The 19,275-nt window shown below is 31.3% G+C and overlaps 2 protein-coding genes across 4 annotated transcripts in view; one reads left to right on the top strand and one right to left on the bottom strand.

Moving 5' to 3' along the window:
* Nucleotides 1-19,275, bottom strand: part of LOC114342438 (uncharacterized) — a 211,228-nt gene that overhangs the window by 85,832 nt on the left and 106,121 nt on the right. The gene's annotated exons all lie outside the window — the stretch shown is intronic.
* LOC114342439 (E3 ubiquitin-protein ligase SHPRH-like) overlaps nucleotides 1-19,275 on the top strand; it is a 160,832-nt gene that overhangs the window by 70,686 nt on the left and 70,871 nt on the right. For all 3 annotated transcript variants that reach the window (XM_050653774.1, XM_050653773.1, XM_050653772.1), the window contains exon 9: nucleotides 9,563-9,663. In XM_050653774.1, the coding sequence (XP_050509731.1) occupies nucleotides 9,563-9,663 (101 nt within the window). The remainder of the gene's footprint in view (nucleotides 1-9,562; nucleotides 9,664-19,275) is intronic.

Genomic DNA, 19,275 nt, shown 5'->3' with positions numbered 1-19,275 from the left:
GACTAAAATAGAGTAAAAATATAAATTAAAAATTAATAAACATTTTCAATTTTAGTACATTATTTCACGATTTTTGCTGTAAATTTTAAAGAACCGCTTGGATTGACATGAAATTTGGCATATGCATAGCTAATATGTCATAGAAAAAAAGTGATATCGTGCCGATGTGTGCTTTTGCCCTGGGGGTGATTTTCATCCCCTATCGGGGGTGAAAGAATATATTTCGAAAATAAGTCCGGAAATGTATAAACTGACCAATTTTAAGCAACGTTTGTTCCATAGAGATTTTTCACCAAGTTAATACTGTTCGAGTTATCTGCGAGTAAATAGGTTCGTGTTTCAACAAAATAACCACGTTTTTAGACGGTTTTTCGCAAATAATTCAATAAGTATTTTATCGAAAAAACATTCTTAGAAAAAATATAGCCTGTAAAAAAATTTAAAAAATGGTGTATGCAAAAAGTGTCTAGAAATAAAAATAATTTATTAGTAATACATTTTACAAACATGCAAAATGTTTTTTGAAAATAACTTTTGTTAGAGATGCCAAAAATCTCAAATAAAAAAGTCGGCTTTGCTTTTCTAAATATTTTGTATTTTTTTGTTTTTCTATAAGACAAAAATTGGTTAAGATTTGGTGTTGCTAAATTTGCATACACTCGTGTTTAGTGGCCCGTTCAACCCCTTTTAACTACAGCTCTTTCAAAAATACGGACTTTGAACCGACGAAACTTACAGATCATATTATAAACAATACAAACACGAGTAAAGAAACTTGTGAAGCGGTAACGTTCAAGTTCATTTGAGATGCTAATTTGGGGATGATTTTCCCGATTTTTTTACCGAAGTAATGGGACCAACTTTATTTTAAGCGTAACTTGTTTACTTTTGATGCTACAATTTTTTTATAAAACGAAAATAAATATTTTCTTAAACATTAAAAAAGTGGTGATTAGTTTTCCCCAAAAAGTGCTTCATTTTTTGGTTATTTCAGGTTAAAATATTCGATTTGGAATTTGACGAATAAACCTATTTTTCATTAGCTATAACTCTGCTTTTACTAAGTATAGAGACCTAATATGTACACCACTTTTTTCAATTTTTTACAGGCTATATTTTTGCTAAGAATGTTTTTTCGACAAAATACTTACTTTTTGAGATATTTACGAAAAACCGTCTAAAAACGTGGTTATTTTGTTGAAAAATGAACATATTCACTCGCAAATAACTCTTTGTGAAAAAACTCTAGAACAAAAGTTGCTTAGAATTAGTCAGTTTATCCATTTCTGGACTTATTTTGAAAATATATTTTTTTCACCCTGGAGAGGGGGTGATACTCCCTCTCCATTCACTCTCCCTCCAAATACAGGGTGCTCCATTTAAAATTACTGAGAAAATAATGTAGTTGCGTTTTGACTCACCCTGTATTTGATATAAAGAAAATTAACAATATCGACCATTCTTGAAAATGTTGACAATACGTTAAAAAATATGGCATTAATAAACCATTGTTGTTTTGGTTATTTTTATTTATAGAGGAAGTTGAACTTATTACGATTTTCATATAAATTTGGTTATAACTTTGTAAATACCCTGTATAACATAACAAACCTTTATGTTTTTGTGATGGAGAAGTTAACAGGATTTCGAATTTAAAATAAAATATAGGGTGTTCCATTTAAAAAAAACATAAGTTTGGTCTGCCACTGTGTTATCGAACACCCTGTAACATTCTAGCTAATTTTGTAATGTGAAGCTCAAAGGTGGCTAAAATTTTTGTTATTAACTTTTATTGTTATCTATTACTATAGCGGAACTATTGAGCTTTACCCTACTAATCAATCACCCTGTATTTTACCGTTAAAGAACGTACTATTTGAGAGAAGAGCATATGGGTCTCCTATGAGTGGCTAAGAAGCTGCAAAACCGGTACAGATTCTTTCTGTACTCTCTGATACAGGTCATAAATTAAATCACATATTCTGGGACCAAAAATAGTTCGAATGAACCTAACTTACCTTAGTACAAATATGCACATAAAAAAAGTTACAGCCCTTTGAAGTTGCAAAATGAAAATTTTTTTCGAATATATCCAAACCCCACCAAACTTTTGTGTACGTTCCAATTAAATTAGTATTGTGGTACCATTAGTTAAATTCAATATTTTTAAAACTTTTTGCCTCTTAATATTTGATCGATGAGGCTGTTTTTATCGAGTTGCGGCTTCTTTTTTAATATGTTTACATAAAAATTTTATGGGGGTTTTGTTCTTTTAAACCCCCCAAATTTTTGTGTACGTTCCAATTAAACTATAACTGCGGTACCATTAGTTAAAAACAGTGTTTTTTAAGTCTTTTTTGTCTCTTTGTATTTTTTCGATAAGGCACCTTTTATCGAGATGTGGCTTTTTTTAATACGGTTCAAAATATACCTACAAATGTAAATCATAAATAAATTTTCCTATTATTACCAAGTCTCCATAATCGTACTTAATCATATACAAATATGTGATGGATTTGACAAATATTCAAAATATCTCGATAAAAACTGACTTTTCTAAAAAGTACTAAGAGGCAAAAAACTTTTTAAAACATTGTGTTTAACTAATGGTACTACAATAATAATTAAATTGGAACGCACCCAAAAGTTTGGGGGGGTTTAAAGGAACAAAACCCCCATAACATTTTTATGGGATGTATAAATTTCACTATTTTCTTATCCTGGATCCCGCGTAAGAAAGAAAAGTTGATTAATAGCAAGCTGAAAATTTGTTAATAGCTTAACGGTGTCTAGTCGGACAAACTTTGATGCACGGGAACACTGGAACAGGGGAAGTTTTAACTGTGGAGCATGATAAACGTGTCGTCCTGACAAGTTTATGATTGTGAAAAATAGCAAGTTGTTTTTAGGTTTATTCGATAGCCAACGTTATGTAATATATGAGAAAATGTTTGTCCGACAAAAATGTTGGGCATTTTAACGAGTCCGACACGTAGAACATGTCACATCACAGGAATTATGTTGCTGATGAATAGCAGTGTGATTTTTGCATGAGTGCTTAACGAAAGGTTAAAAAAGCAATTGGAAGTTCTGTCCGACAAAATTAATGAGAAGTTTTCGTAGTCGGACATTCTAAACAGTTAAGATATAGACAAAAATGCTGGTGATAAATAGCTTTCCGACAAAGACGAAATTTAATTAAGTAAATTATTCCTTACCAAGAATGACTGTTGTCGGAAAAAAATAAGGGGTAAATTTTGTAGTCGGACAATTTAAAAAAAAAGAATGTGTGTGTACTTTGTACGCACGTAAGAAGTTATACTTCTATTATATGATTATATGATTATAAACGAAATTAATATACTTTTTATTTATATTTTATTTAAATATTAAATTAATTTATACTTACTACTTCTCAAACATTTTTATTAAAACAGTGCCAAAAATTAAAATAATAAAAAAATAAAACACACACAAACACACTAAAAATGCCACAAATGATTTCTGAACATTAATTGTCGGAAAAATTTTTAACTAAATACGTATTTTCTGAAAATAAAATTATATAATAAATATACTTACAATCATAAAATGTATAAAAAAAAATAAAAAAATAAAAGTTTCTATTGGGATTCGAACCAACTTACCACGCGGCTGGTATTTGCGTTGTATTGGGATTCTCTCGCATTAAAACTGCGCCACAGAGACAGCTTGTCATTATGTGCGAAGATCGTCTAACTAAACAGATTAACCTTTTGACATTTTTAACTTATGTAAATTAAATTATTTTGATTTTGAATTGAAATGATTTAGAATTGAAAAAATACAACAAAACATAGAGTAAGAAGACAATATATTATGTAAATATAAATATAAATTATGTAAATAAAAGTATTACATACTACTTATGTATTTTGGTAGGTTCAAGGTAGGTATCGGAGCCCGTATAACGACTAATAAATTTCGCAATCACTTGCGTCGTGCAAAGTGGCTATGTTCAAATATCATAACAAAATTTGATCAACTATCTATAAAACACTTACCAGTGAAAGATTCTTTAGCTTTGAATAAGCGAGATCTGCGGCACTCATACTAGGCACAGTTTGATGAGCTTTCACATTGGCATGAAACAATCATCTCTTCTATGTAAATAAGTCCAAAAATATAATATGAAAACTATTTAGAAAGGCAGTATAACCATTAACTAACTTTTTGTTTGTTGTTTCTCTTCCTACAAATTTTAAAACGCAACAAGCATACATTATAACCAAACGCAGTCCCACAGCTGCCATATTGGATAATTTTTGTCATGTCATTTGAACATCCAATCAGAACAAAGTTATAATGCGCATGCGCCCGGTCGCTAGGTTTTCCCATATAAAATTTCACCGTCATTACGCCCGTAAAGAAGTATAACTTCAAAAAATTTTTTAAATTTCAATAAAGGGTGATTATTCTCTGTCAAAAGTCAATTACAATCGATATCTTTCGATTTATCTCAACATCATTTAGATACCTCACTGTAATACATTTATAGTAAATCAGGTAAATTATATTATGGATTGAGTGGTCTAGCTATTTTTGTCTGCCACATGCGCGGGATCGCTTGGTTAAAAGAGATAGGTAGACCACCTATCGATTTTTTGCACTGTATTCCCTGTCTACCCTTATGTCTATGAATACATTTCCTTTAAGAAAAACAATTCATAATAAATTGCAATCGTAACTAATCGATTTATTTTGGCAGCAAATTATTTCTAGCCATGTGACATATTATTTACATTATTATTTCATTTGTAGAAAGTTGAGAAAAATTACGTTATATAATTTTAGTAATAATTTGTTTAGGTAGCCTTTTTCAATCAAGCAAAGCATTATAGCACGAAGAATGATATTCAATAGAATTTTCACAATTATCTGGCAACTGAACCTCATTGAATTGATGACCAAGTATTTTACTAACTTTGTAAAATGTTCGAAAATTACTCAAAAATGTTCCGTTAAATGGTTTGACTTTTGATTTGGCGACTTAAAATTTAAACTGTTGACACTCAAAAATAGACACAAAAACACTCCATAGTTAATATAAATTTTAATTTCCAACACACGTGGCAAACAGAAACTCAGAGACCATGTACTTTCAAATACTACTTTGTATAGCACAAAGTGTCACACTGACAAATGCAGCCTTCTAATACATACTTCTAAGCATAATGTGTCATATTTACGTCTATTCTTATAAGCACCGAAGTTTTAGACTCTTCACATATTATTTCAATGTCGTTTACAGGGTTAAGATTTGAGTATGGAAAAAAATGTATACAACGTTTTTTGTAGGTATCTTCCGTACTTTCTGATGCGCCTAATTAGAAAACCCTAAGAGATTGCTTTCATATGTTCTTTGACATTTTTTATTATCATTTTGAGAATATCTAGAACAAACTCCACCCAAAAAATAATTGTTTTGCAATATATACATGCATTGATACTTACCTCACTGTTTTTGGAGTGTGCATGTATATATATGCACATGCAAACATGTGAATATAAATAATAATATACAACTAAAATAGCTTTATCAATATGTGACTAAGTCATTCTGAGAAAATGTTTTTTATTTATTTCCTTCGATTTGCCCAAACTGTTTGTCCGACATATAACTTTTTGCGTTACAAAATATAGTTTGTACATAAACAAATCAAAATTAGCTTGCTATTTATCACCAACATTTTTTTTTATATCTTACATGTTTAGAATGTCCGACTAGGAAAATTTCCCATTCATTTTGTCCGACAGAACTTCCAATTGCTTTTTTAACCTTTCATTAAACTCTCATGCAAAATCAGACTGCTATTCATCACCAACATAGTTCCTGTGATGTGACATGTTCTACGTGTCGGACTCGTTAAAATGCCCAACCTTTTTGTCGGACAAACAATTTTTTATATACGAGTATTATATAACGTTGGCTATTGAATAAACTTAAAAACAACTTGCTATTTTTCACCATCATAAACTTGTCAGGACGACACGTTTATCATGCTCCACCGTTAAAACTTCCCCTGTTCCAGTTTTCCCGTGCATTAATGTTTGTCTGACTAGAGACCGTTAAGCTATTAACAAATTTTCAGCTTGCTATTAATCAACTTTTTTTTCTTACGCGGGATCCAGGTCTATACTATTGTCATAAGAATGCCACATGTCCATTTTCAATAAAATATCTCAAATAGTTTTCGATATATTGGAAAAAATCGATTTTTATTTTGTAACTTCAAAGGGCTGTAACTTTTTTTATGTGCAAATTTGTACTAAGGTAAGTTAGGTTCAATCGAACTATTTTTGGTCCCAGAATATGTGATTAAATTTATGACCTGTATTTTTGTTACACCCTGTATAATGCGACTGCGGTTTCGGGTTGCAACTAAATTGAAAATGTTTATTCATTTTTAATTTGTATTTTTACTCTATTTGGAGTATTAAGGGAACCATTCTCGACGGAAATTTACCGCCTGAGCAGATGGGACCTGAATTATAAATATGTAGTAAAATTCCCTCATCGTCCTATAGTCTCAGATTCCGCATGGCTTGCATTTTTTGAAGCCTCGGATGGTGTTACCAGAGAAGGTTTTTCATTGTTTTTGATCTGGTAGGATATAAAATGGTATTTTAATAGTTATTTATGATATAAGTGTAAAAAGTACAATTTTAAGGCACACATGTGAAAGTTTGCAGAATGAGCGAAGCGAATTCTGCAATTCACATGAGTGCCTTAAAAATGTACTTTTTAACACGTATATCATACAATATTTTTTCTACAAACGTTATAAATTTATAAAATACAATATTTTTGTTAATTGCTGAAAACATGAAATCTATGATCCGTAAAAGGTAGAACTGGTTGTCTACACTCGAGGGGAATGTCTAAAAATTCTTAGCGAAAATATTATACCGTTATATAAACTAGTTTTTTCTACAAACGTGTTAAAAAAGCAAGAAGTAATACAGTTTAAATTAAATTTTAAAAAACCTTTTAAACCACCTTTTTCAAATTGCGCAAGTTATACTATTAATATTAATGTTAATAAATGAAATATAAATATTTTGACGTTTCGCAATTTGACAATTCACTTTTAACTGCAGTGCCTTAAAAATTTTAAAGCACTAGTGCTTTAAAGTAGCATTTTTAACACTCCTATGGAGTGCTAAAAATTGCATTTTTACACGTTTGTAGAAAAAAATCATTTTGTGTGCTATTAGATTAAAAACTTAAACTTTTTTTTTTATAAATATAGTAATTTGATTTAGTGAAAAAAAATGGTGGGGTCAGTGGAGTTTTTACTTCAACGGAAAAAATCAAACAAGATAGAACTTTTTATAATTTCACTAGTTGACCCGGCGAACTAAATAACTAAAAATTACCAGAAAACAAAAAAATGTCTACTCACAAATATTATGTATAGAAAGTTGAATCAATTTAATTTTTTCATATAAACAATATTTTTTGTGGTGCGTGTGTAAATAATGATCACTTATAGTCCAAGAGGCAGCACTGAAAAATTTATCTGAATTTACTAAAGCTAGTTATTTCACAGTTGATTACTGTGATTGTGTAGAGAAACATCCTGCGGTCGGTCAAGCGAAACGTAGAACAGGTGGTACTGACAGCTTGTCAAAGTTGCTTACCTGCTGAGGTAATTAAATCCATTTACTAAGGCTGAAAATAAGTACACACATTCTAAATTGAATATAAATAAAAGTTATTATAGTCAGTCAGCAATATGACGGGACAGAGCCGGCCGGTCGGCCCCAATGAATGTACAGGGTTATTTACTATAGTTTGACCCCTCTAAACTGCTTTATTTACAGAATTAGAATAAAATGTAAAATACAAAACTTATTCAATTTGTAAATTATGAGTTTTTGACATATATATCGTACTAGTGACGTCATCCATCTGGGCGTGATGACGTAATCGACTATTTTTTTAAATCAGAATAGGGGTCGTGTGCTAGCTCATTTAAAAGGTTATTCAATTCCCTAATCAGTAATATAAACATTAACATGATTGTTTATACAGGGTGTCCAAAAAAAATTTTGAATTGAATTAATTGTTTAATTAATAATTCAAAAAAAATATTTGGACACTCTGTATAAATAATGATCTTAATGTTTATATTACTGAATAGAGAATTGAATAACCTTTCAAATGAGCTAGCCACACGACCCCTCTTCTCATTTAAAAAAGTAGTCGATTACGTCATCACGCCCAGATGGATGACGTCACTAGTACGATATATATGTCAAAAAATCATAATTAAAAAATCGAATAACTTTTGTATTTTACATTTTTTTCTAATTCTGTAAATAAAGCAGTTTAGAGGGGGGTCAAAATATAGTGAATAACCCTGTACATTCATTGGGTCTGTCCGACCGGCTCTGTCCCGTCATACAGCTGACCGACTATAATAACTTATTTATATTCAATTTAGATTGTGTGTACTGATTTTCAGCCTTAGTAAATGGATTTAATTACCTCCGCAGGTAAGCAACTTTGACAAGCTGTCAGTACCACCTGTTCTACGTTTCGCTTGACCGACCGCAGTATGTTTCTCTACACAATCACAGTAATCAACTGTGAAAAAACTAGCTTTAGTAAATTCAGAGAAATTTTTCGACGCTGCCTCTCCGTCTATTAGGTTAGCCGTACCAACTTAGAAACCTTCGCGGCCTCATGTACAACTTTGTTAAAGGTTACTACATGATCAAATGCATATACGATTCTATAAAGGACATACACACAAACATTAATTTTTATAAATATAGAAGAGGTAAATATTTGGATGGCTATTAAAAAATGTCGGTTGATGATAGAAAATTGAAAATTTAGGGTTATGTGGATAAAACATATTACATATGTGGGTAAAAATTGATAATGCACATTCAAAAAGTCAGGATAATTCTCATAGAAAACGAAGTCCCGCCAGAAGAGTGCCATAATAAATGTTTCGCAATCCTTTCTTGAATTTTATGAGAGATTTGCATAGGTCCGATAAACAACATTTAACAGTAACTGAATTACTGAGAAGAGGAGCCCAATTTGGGGACATATGAGCGAAAAAGACTATAAATTTTAAAATTAATTAGTGTTGTTTAATATAATCAAAATCTAATCCTCACATACAAGTTGTACGTATAACTTCTGTGAGCAACTGAATTTATTTATATGGTGTACAATTATTTGCTACAAATAAACTCCATTATTATTATTTATTTATCACCTGGCCAAGGTGTTATAGTTTCCGTATGTTTATTTCATTATTCAGTTCTGTTTCTCTTGAAAGTCTTCGGAAGACTTCTTTATTCATGTCTCTTTCTACATAAGACATTCATTCATTTTTCTGTAAAGCCACGTCTCGAAAACTTCCACGTTTCTCATTATCGCTTTTGTCAAAGTAAATCTAGATGAGTTTAGTCTACATCGTATAGGAGGATACTAAATATGCAACACCTAAACATACGCATTTTTATGTCAAAGCTTTATATTGCATTCTTTGTATTTTAGCATTACACAGCATCCTAAAACTACATAAGGCGGATAAAAAATTAATTCAAGATGGCGAAATACAAAGTAATATTATTAAAACCTTGAAACAGGAGTATAGGGTAAGTTAGTTTGAGATATGGTTAAGTTAGTTTAGGAAAAGTAGTATTTAAGATGGCGACTACTCTCAAACCATGAATAATACAGGGTGTTTCATTGGGAGGAAAGTAACATACGTTAACTGTAGAAAGAGTACACTTAGGCGATCTCAAAAATACCATACTTAATGGGTCTTACTTCATTAATAACAAATATAAGTACTCGGTGTTTTATCTATTTTGCCATTTTCTTATTTGGTTCATAACTTTTTAACCACACTGTATATTCCTTTTATATTTGGCACGCAAATATTCTTTAAGGTGTACAATAAATTAATTTATTTACAATTGTAAAAAATCCAGGTCCGGATTCCAACCCAAAGACAACACCCTGTACACTAATTTTTTTAAAATGGATTTTGCATTTGAAAGGAGGATGAAAAACTAAATTTAGTGGTATACTTTGAATTTTCGGCAAAATGATTTTTCCGGTTAAATTTTTAATTTGAATTCTGAAATTATGTGAATTGCAAGAGCTCCCAGTAGAAAAGAATTGAAATACAACTTACAACTTGTTAACCACACTGTATATTTATTTTATATTTAGCACGCAAATATTCTTTAAGGTGTCTAATTAATTAATTTATTTACACTTATAAAAATCAAGGTCCGGATTAAAAAATATTGGAAAAATTCGGAAAAGTTCGGACCCAAAAAACACCCTGTACATTAAATTCTTTAAAAATGGATTTTGCGTTTGAAAAGAGGATGAAAAACTAAATTTAGTTGTACACTTTGAATTTTCGACAAAATTATTTTTCTGGTAAAATTTCGAAATTGAAAGTAGAAAAAAATTAAAATGTGACTTAATTTTAAGAGGAATGGAACATTTTGACGCCTGTCAAAATTTTCAATGTATTTTAAATGTAATCATTTTTTTTGAATCCTGAGAAAACTAGTATTTTTGAAAAATTTAAACGCAGAATGAAAGATTACTTTATTACCGAGGGCCGAAAGTCCCTTAGAATGAATAAAAAGTTTCTTTTGAATGAGATATTTGAAATTAAAAATCACACTACATTTTCTCTTAGTTTTTCACCCCTGTAACTTATTAAAATAAACATATAGAAGGTTTCAGGGACTTTCGGCCCTCGGTAAGAACGCATTCTTTCATTCTGCGTTTAAATTTTTCAAAAATACTTATTAGTTTTACATTGCAGCCGAAAATACGTACCCATCCCCTTAATTAGTATTAATTAAAATTAAGTCATATTTTAATTTTTCTTTTACTTCGAGCTTCGCAATTCACATAATTTCCGAATTCAAATTCTAAATTTTACCAGCAAAATCATTTTGCCGAAAATTTAAAGTAACTTTAATACTTTAATTAAAATTTAAAATACCACTGAGTTTAGTTTTTCACCGTATTTTCAAATGCAAAATCCATTTTAAAAAAATTTAATGTACAGGGTGCTGTTTTTGGATCGGAATAATTTTCCAATATTTTTTAATCTGGACATGGATTTTTTTCAATTGTAAATAAATTAATTGATTGTACACCTTAAAGAATATTTGCGTGCCAAATAGAAAATAAATATACAGTGTGGTTAAAAAGTTATGAACCAAATAAGAAAATGGCAAAATAGATAAAGCACCCAGTATCATTGTTATTAATGAAGTAAGGCCCATTATGTATGGTATTTTTGAGACCGCCCAAGTGTCCTTTTTCTACAGTTAACGTATGTTACTTTCCCAATGAAACACCCTGTATATCTGATCAGGAGCGATTGTAGTTGTTGATGCAAGTAAAACCACAAACCCTAATATAAACCATTTTATTGACACTAATCCGGTCGCGATTTTACAAAATATACCCGCTGTCAGCACAAGCTCCACCTTCTACACATACGTCATCCAGAACTATGTATCTGTACCCGCTATCAACACAGCTTACAAAATATACCCGATTCCAGCACATATGATGCCATTTGAACCCCTTTTAACGAACTATTATGCAGTAATATTGAGTGTGGTCGACAGTTTTTTGGTGGTTATCGTTTCATCTAAATACGTATGAAAAATGTCTGAATTTTATAAGAAAATATTTAAAACTGCACGATGAAGCACGATATATTAGAGATTGAATCAAGTTCTGATAATGCTAATTTTAACGTGTTCGCACGAACCTAAAATCTAAAACTATAAAACCTAACGAAATAATACCGAAATAGATTATAATGTGCAATGTAATAAATGGATAGAAAACTTTAGTGAAAATACAAGAACATAGTGGATTCAAATGGCACCATATGTGCTGAGATCGGGTATATTTTGTAAGATGTGATAGCGTGCACGGATACTTACAGTTCTGGACGACTTATGTGTAGTGGGCGGAGCTTGTGCTGAGAGCAAGTATATTTTGTAAAATCGCAACCCGATCATAGAACCTGGTTTAAAATTGACGTGAATGGTGTGGAACTCTGACTTGGCGATTTCTGACTGTAGGGCATTCCAACATGCTGTCAAAATTAAATCAATATGGCGGCTGGGAGGCAAACATAAATGATATTCTGTTAGTTCTTAATGTATTTCAAATCATTTTAGTTACGTTTCTTTGTAATTTTGTTTTGTACAAGGATTAATTAAACATTTTAACTGAAAGAATTAATTTAAAAAGATAATATGCCTCATTTCTGTTTTGCATTGAAGTGTGGAATGCGAATTAATCGTGATAAAGTTCAGTTTTATAGGTTACCATCAGTGCTACATTTTAAGCATAAAACTGAACTAAATAAGTTATCATCTGAGAGACAAAAACAAGGGTTAAATGCTATAAAATGCCCCATAAAAATGCTTAATAACTATGCCAATGTTACTTACACTTGGGAAATTGTTTCCACTGTAGGTTAACTCGGACTCCTTGATGGAAAATGAATCTATATTATTTATTTTGCCAATCTTTTGCTTTTTATCTACTAGCAACATCTGCTCCATTTTATCTTTGCCCAAACGTCATGATTCATTTTCAAACAAGTTAAATTAAAACATTAATTGAAACGTACGTCGATGTGTAATATCATTGATAGGTACTGTGAATGTAAAAATTAGGAAAAAATCGGTGGACGTATTTTATAAAGTTATATTGTACATTTCGTTTTCGTTTTATAAAGTTATATTGTCGATCGGATAGCTCAGTGCGACTAGCGGCTGACCCACACTTCACTTCGCCTTGAGGTATGTGAGTTCAAGCCCAGCCCAGGCCATCGGAAAAACAAAAAAAGGCTAACGCGCCAGTATAAAATTCTAAATATGAATCTGGCGCTTAGACTGGAATATGCGGGCATCTGATCGACCTATGAGGGAGCAGTACGGCAAGGGATAAGGGCTTGCGGCTCGGTGATACTTCCCCATAGATCCCTACCGAAGGGCGTTGACGCCTAAGAACGGTGTAATACATATTGTACATTTATATTTTACTATGTTATAACATATTTAACACAATATACTTTATACTATAAAGTATATTTTTAATTTTATAAAATAAACACAATACAAGTTATAAATTCCAATATACATAACAAATCCGCTAATCTCACTGTCATTGAAAATGATAAACGTCAAAATTCATAGTAACAAGGTATCAAGACATGCCGTATGGGGCTTTTACACAGATTATACAACATATGACAGAAGCTCGAAACAAATGACGATCGATGAAAAGCCCTATTGTTTATTCTTGTTGAACTTATTGTGGTTTCTATGGACAAGCTGCTTAATTTTGCGATATTAGTTTCTGTGAATAAAAAAGAGACCTAGTATAAAAAGTAATTTTGTATAATATACAAATATACAGTATCTATATCAGGGGTCACCAATTATATTGTCTGAGGGTCCGTTTCGAAAGCCTACGACACTTCTGGGGTCCGGATTAATGCTGCCTGTGTCTGATTGTTTTGATTCGGATTCTTAACAAGAAGACAAATCAGAAGGGCGCCAGGCGAAATTTTTGGCAAGAAATTGTTTAACAATTTTTTTTTAAATTCAAAATATCACCTTTTTTGCCCCCGAAAATTTAGTTTTAGCATTTTTGGTTAAACAAAAAAAATCACTTTGACTTTTATAGACGTCAGTTACAGTCATATAAAAAACAGCTCCTGAAAATTACTATTTAAATAGTGAAATAATATATTTTGGGCTTGTAAAACTAGATCTATTACATCCTTAATAGTTTTTTATTCCCCGTGACAAAGAAAAACCTAGAAGTTAATTGTATTTGAATTTATTTTACCCCATTTGGGGTTTCCGTTTGGAGACGTCAATAATTGGAAGTGACAAAGTGTTCAGTTATTAAAAACTTTAAAATTTAATATGGACTATGCAGGGAGACCTCCAGATAAACCTCCAGATATTAACAGGATGGATCAAGATGATAATATAGAGAAAAGTAACATCAATATAAATAACACATGGGACGGTAAATCAAAAAATAAAGGAGAGACTGTAAGTAATAAATCTGATATTTCTACAGACAATATAAGAGAACATTTCCTATATCAGAGTAGTGACGTAGGACCTTTCCATATATATATAGAAAATAATACTCCGAACTTCAAAGGTCAGATTAATGCTATCAAAATTGGCGACATTATACTCTCTAATTTTTCGAATTTAGATAACAAAATTACTAGTATTGATTCAATAGGCAAGAATAGAATTAGAATTAAATTTAAAGATTATCAATCAGCCAATTTTTTAATCAATCAAAAAACTTGCTCATTGTTTACAAACAACAATTTAGATGTTTACGTTCCGAAGTTTATACTCCATAGACAGGGTATAATTAGGGACATAGATATAGAATTTTCAGAAGAATATATCAAAAATAAAATTAAACAATACGATATGCACTGTAAGTTCGAAGTAGTTTCGGTTAGAAGAATAAATAGAAAGGTAGAGAAACATAACGAAGATAAAACAATAATAGACAAAGTTCCAACAAAATCATGTATTGTTAATTTTAAAGCACAAACTCTTCCTAAATATATCACAATTAATAAAGTGATCAAAGACGTTGAACCCTATGTTCAAAAAGTTCTATTATGTTTCTCTTGTCTTCGTTTTGGACACCTTGGATTTAATTGTAAAGCACGTCCCAGGTGCAACAAATGTCATGATTTCCATAATACAAAAGATTGTACAGTAAATGAATATACTCCAACTTGTTTCAGCTGTCAAGGTAATCATTTGACTACACACCTAAGTTCATGTCCTGAATTTTCTAGACAGAAACAAATTAAGAATACGATGTCATCATTAAATCTAAATTTCTTTGATGCATGTAAACAAATTCCGAAAGTTTCATATGCCAATATTGCTGCCAGAAATAGTAGTTCTTCCTTGCCAACCAATTCTAATCAGAATGAGCAATCTTATCAAGTAATTCCAAATCAATCAGCTTCATCCGCAAAGAAATTCTCCTCACAAATGTTCTTCAGCAGTAATAACCCAGAAAAAATAAATTTTAAGCGACACCGGCCAAGTTCTCCCAATACTTTGGAATCAGCTAGAAAAGAAATACTTTCTCAAGAAAATATTCCTAGACAAAAAGGTGGTATTTATAATACGTCTAAATATACAGAGCATACAAATACAACAAACTTGAAAACACAAGGAGTACCATCACAATTAAATAATGTAATTTTAGAATTGGTTCTTAATATAATTAGTTCATTAAAACTCACTGAAAATTTAGACAAATCAAAAACAGAGATTATACAACAAATTAATAGATACTTAAGTACGGCAGCGATATCACAAGAAGACTTACTATCTCAAACATCATGTCAGACACAACTAACCCTTTAAACTTTTTACAATGGAACTGTCGCTCAGCAGTTTCTAATAAACCAAATTTAGAAGCCTTACTTATTCAAAAAAATGTATATGTGGCCATGTTATCAGAAACATGGTTTAAACCAGAAAAATTTTATAACTTCTCAGGATATAATTGCTTTAGGTCTGATCGCCCTGATGGGTACGGAGGCACAGCAATTTTAATTAAAAATAAAATAATTACAGAAGAGATAAATTTATTGGATAATTATAATTTTACTTATACTTGCATGGCTGTTAAAATTTCGTGTATCAAGAAACCAATACATATAATATCCGTATATAAAGAACCATGTATTAGAGTAACGGTTGAAGAATGGGTCAATTTTTTTCAAAATATTCCTTCTCCATTCATCATTGGAGGGGACTTCAACGCTCACAACATGGCATGGGGTTGCGAAAATAATGATACTCACGGTAAAGTTTTATTAGAGGCGATAGAACAATGTAATCTATTATACTTAAATGATGGTTCTCCAACTCTTGCACTAACTTCCAGCCCATCAGCAATCGATATAACAATATGTACCCAGGACATTATATCTAAATTAACTTGGTCTGTTATTCAAGATCCACATGGTTCTGATCATCTACCCTTGATCATAGCCTTGGAAAACTCGGAACAAGCAATACAACCTGGTGACAATACACACAAAAGATGGAATTTACATAAAGCAGATTGGAATTTGTATTCATCGAACTTTTATTCGGGAAAACAACCACAAACTTATGAAGAATTAGTTACCGAAATAAACCGATGCGCAACCATTTCAATTCCAAAATCATACAACAATAACAAATATCCTACAAACAAGATACCAAAACCATGGTGGGATAATAACTGCGAATCAGCTGCAAATAACCGCAAAACAGCATATAGACATTATAAAGCAAATCCTAATCTTCACAATCTAATTGAATACAAAAAATTAGATGCCTTAGCAAAGAAAACTTTTAAAATTAGAAAAAAACAAACTTGGATAAATTACTGCGAAAGCTTAAACTCCAACACTCCAATCAGCGACGTCTGGAAGAAAGTAAATCGCTACAAAAACCGAAAGCAGTCCAATCAACTTCCGATAAACACCGAAGCTGCATGGATAGAAGAGTTCCATTTCAAGATTTCACCTCCTTGGGTTCCAAGTCAGATAAATGAAGCTACAGTTACCGTACCCAGAGAAAACTTCAATCTAGAGAAACCATTTGAATTATGGGAATTAAATCATGGACTCAAGCAAAATAATAGTTCATCTCCAGGGATGGACTGTATATCATATTCTATGCTATATTTTCTACCTACAGAATATAAAATATTATTACTACAAATTTTTAACACTATATGGCAAAACAAAAATTTAATTCCCAAAGCATGGAAGGACTATATTGTATTACCTATAAAAAAGCCAGGAAAGCCAGATAACAAAGTTGAATCGTACAGACCTATATCTTTAAGTTCCTGTATACTAAAAACTCTAGAGAGATTAATCAAAAATCGGCTTGAATACTGGCTTGAGTCCGAAGATATCCTTCCCAAATCTCAGTACGGCTTCCGAAAATCCAGGTCTACACAAGATGCTCTCACTTCCCTAGTCTCTTCTTTACAGGTCAATTTTACAAATCAGGCGTCGACAGCTGCAGCATTTATAGATGTAACTTCAGCGTTTGATAACATAAATTTAGATATTCTTTATAAAAAATTAGTAGATCTTGGAATGCCACTTAAAATTTCAAATTTCATTGTATCCTTGTACAAGAATAGATGGACTTACTTAAAAATAAACGAGAACCTTTTACCACCAAGGTTAACGAATATAGGTATACCACAGGGTAGTATTTTAAGTCCACTTCTCTTTTCATTGTACAATATAGATTTAGAACATATAGTACCTCCACACTCTAATATTTTACAATTTGCAGATGATGTTGTGTTGTACACCTCCCATTCTTCCCTAGACATTTGTAGACGTCAACTTGAATTTACATTAGATTGTGTAAAAAATGATTACCATTCTCTAGGCTTATCCATATCAACCACAAAGACTGAAATTTGTTTTTTCTCCAAAAAACGCCAAATTCCTCAAGGCACCTTCAAATTAGGTAGAATAGAATTTCCGATAAAAAATTGTGTTAAATATCTTGGGACGTATTTGGATCGTAAATTGTTATGGAAGGATCAAATTCATTCTATTATAAAGAAATCAGAAAATTCTATGAATATCCTTAGAGCTTTTTGTAGAACCGGTTGGGGAGCTGACCCGAATATTGCATTGCTATTTTATCGCTCAATGATTCGACCAATTTTCGACTATAGTTGTCATTTATACGGGTCTGCGTCAACAGGATATCTTAATAAAGTTGAAATCCAAAGGAATAAATGTTTGAGACTCTGTCTCGGTTACTTAAAATCTACTCCTATTACTATTATTGAGATTGAAGCTAAGGAACCACCACTTACTCTACGTAGACAGTTTTGTACAGATAAATTTGTAGCTAGAGCTATCTCAAAAAACGTCAGCTACTTAAGGACTATTCGTAACTTGAATATATTAGATTTAAGCCATAAATATTGGTGTACTAAAAAAACCCCCATATACGTTGAAAGCTACAGGAAGTTGACAATGACTGAAAACCAAATGTACAAAAATAAAATACCTTTAATTTACACTAAACCTCCTGAAACTCTCTTTTCCAAGGTAATACAAACAAACTACATGGATTCAAACCTTCCAGGCAATATTATCAACAAAATAATTAAAGACAGGTGGCCTCTGTTTCAATATATTTTTACTGACGGCTCCAAAATTCAAAATAAAACCGGATGTGCAATATATCACTGGAATTCTGAATACAAAGAATCATGCCGATTGCCTAATGAAGCTTCAATATATACTGCCGAATTATCAGCTTTATTACTTGCGTTAAAATATATAGCCTCTGTTGGTATGGACAATTATATCATTTTCACCGATTGTAGAAGTATTGTGGACAAACTCACTTCTATCCAATCGACAAAAAATCTAAACCACATTGAGATAGAAATTAAGAGTCTATATTATGATTTTACTTCCTCGGGCAGTTCAATTATTATTTGTTGGGTGAAAGGACATTCTGGAATATTAGGAAATGAAGAAGTCGACAAATTAGCTAAATCTGCAGCTTTAACCAAACAAAACATAAGCAACATACTTCTACCAGTAACCGATATAGATAATATCAGTAAAAACCATTGCAAACAAAATTGGCAACGTGTATATAACCAAAGTACAACGGGAATAAATTTTAGAAATTGCCAGCCACTAATTCCCAATGAGAGATGGTTTAAACAAGAATCAAATAGGCTATTTATAAAAACAATAAACAGAATGAGGTCAAATCACGCACTAACCCCAGCATACAAACACAGCATAGGTATCAGTGATAACCCATATTGCGCCTGTGGTGGAATGGGAGATCTACAGCACCTCATATTGGAGTGTGGACTGTACAGACAAAATATTAAAGTAATGTATGAAAAGTTAATTGATCTAAACTGTCCTTTACCTGTCAATTTAAACGAAATTCTTTTTCCAAAAAATAAGCAGACGTTACAATGTCTTTACGAATATGTAACGTCCTGTAAATTTAAATTTTAAATAGGCTTAGATAATAAAATTATAAAATTGTAAAAATATCACACAAAATTGAAAAATGTATCCATTAAGATAGTATAACACTCTGTAAATTTAGATAATAAGTAGGCTTAGA

The sequence above is a fragment of the Diabrotica virgifera genome, chromosome 6, assembly GCF_917563875.1.
Source record: "Diabrotica virgifera virgifera chromosome 6, PGI_DIABVI_V3a".
Lineage (NCBI taxonomy): Eukaryota > Metazoa > Arthropoda > Insecta > Coleoptera > Chrysomelidae > Diabrotica > Diabrotica virgifera.
This window is presented reverse-complemented; position numbering and strand designations above follow the sequence as displayed.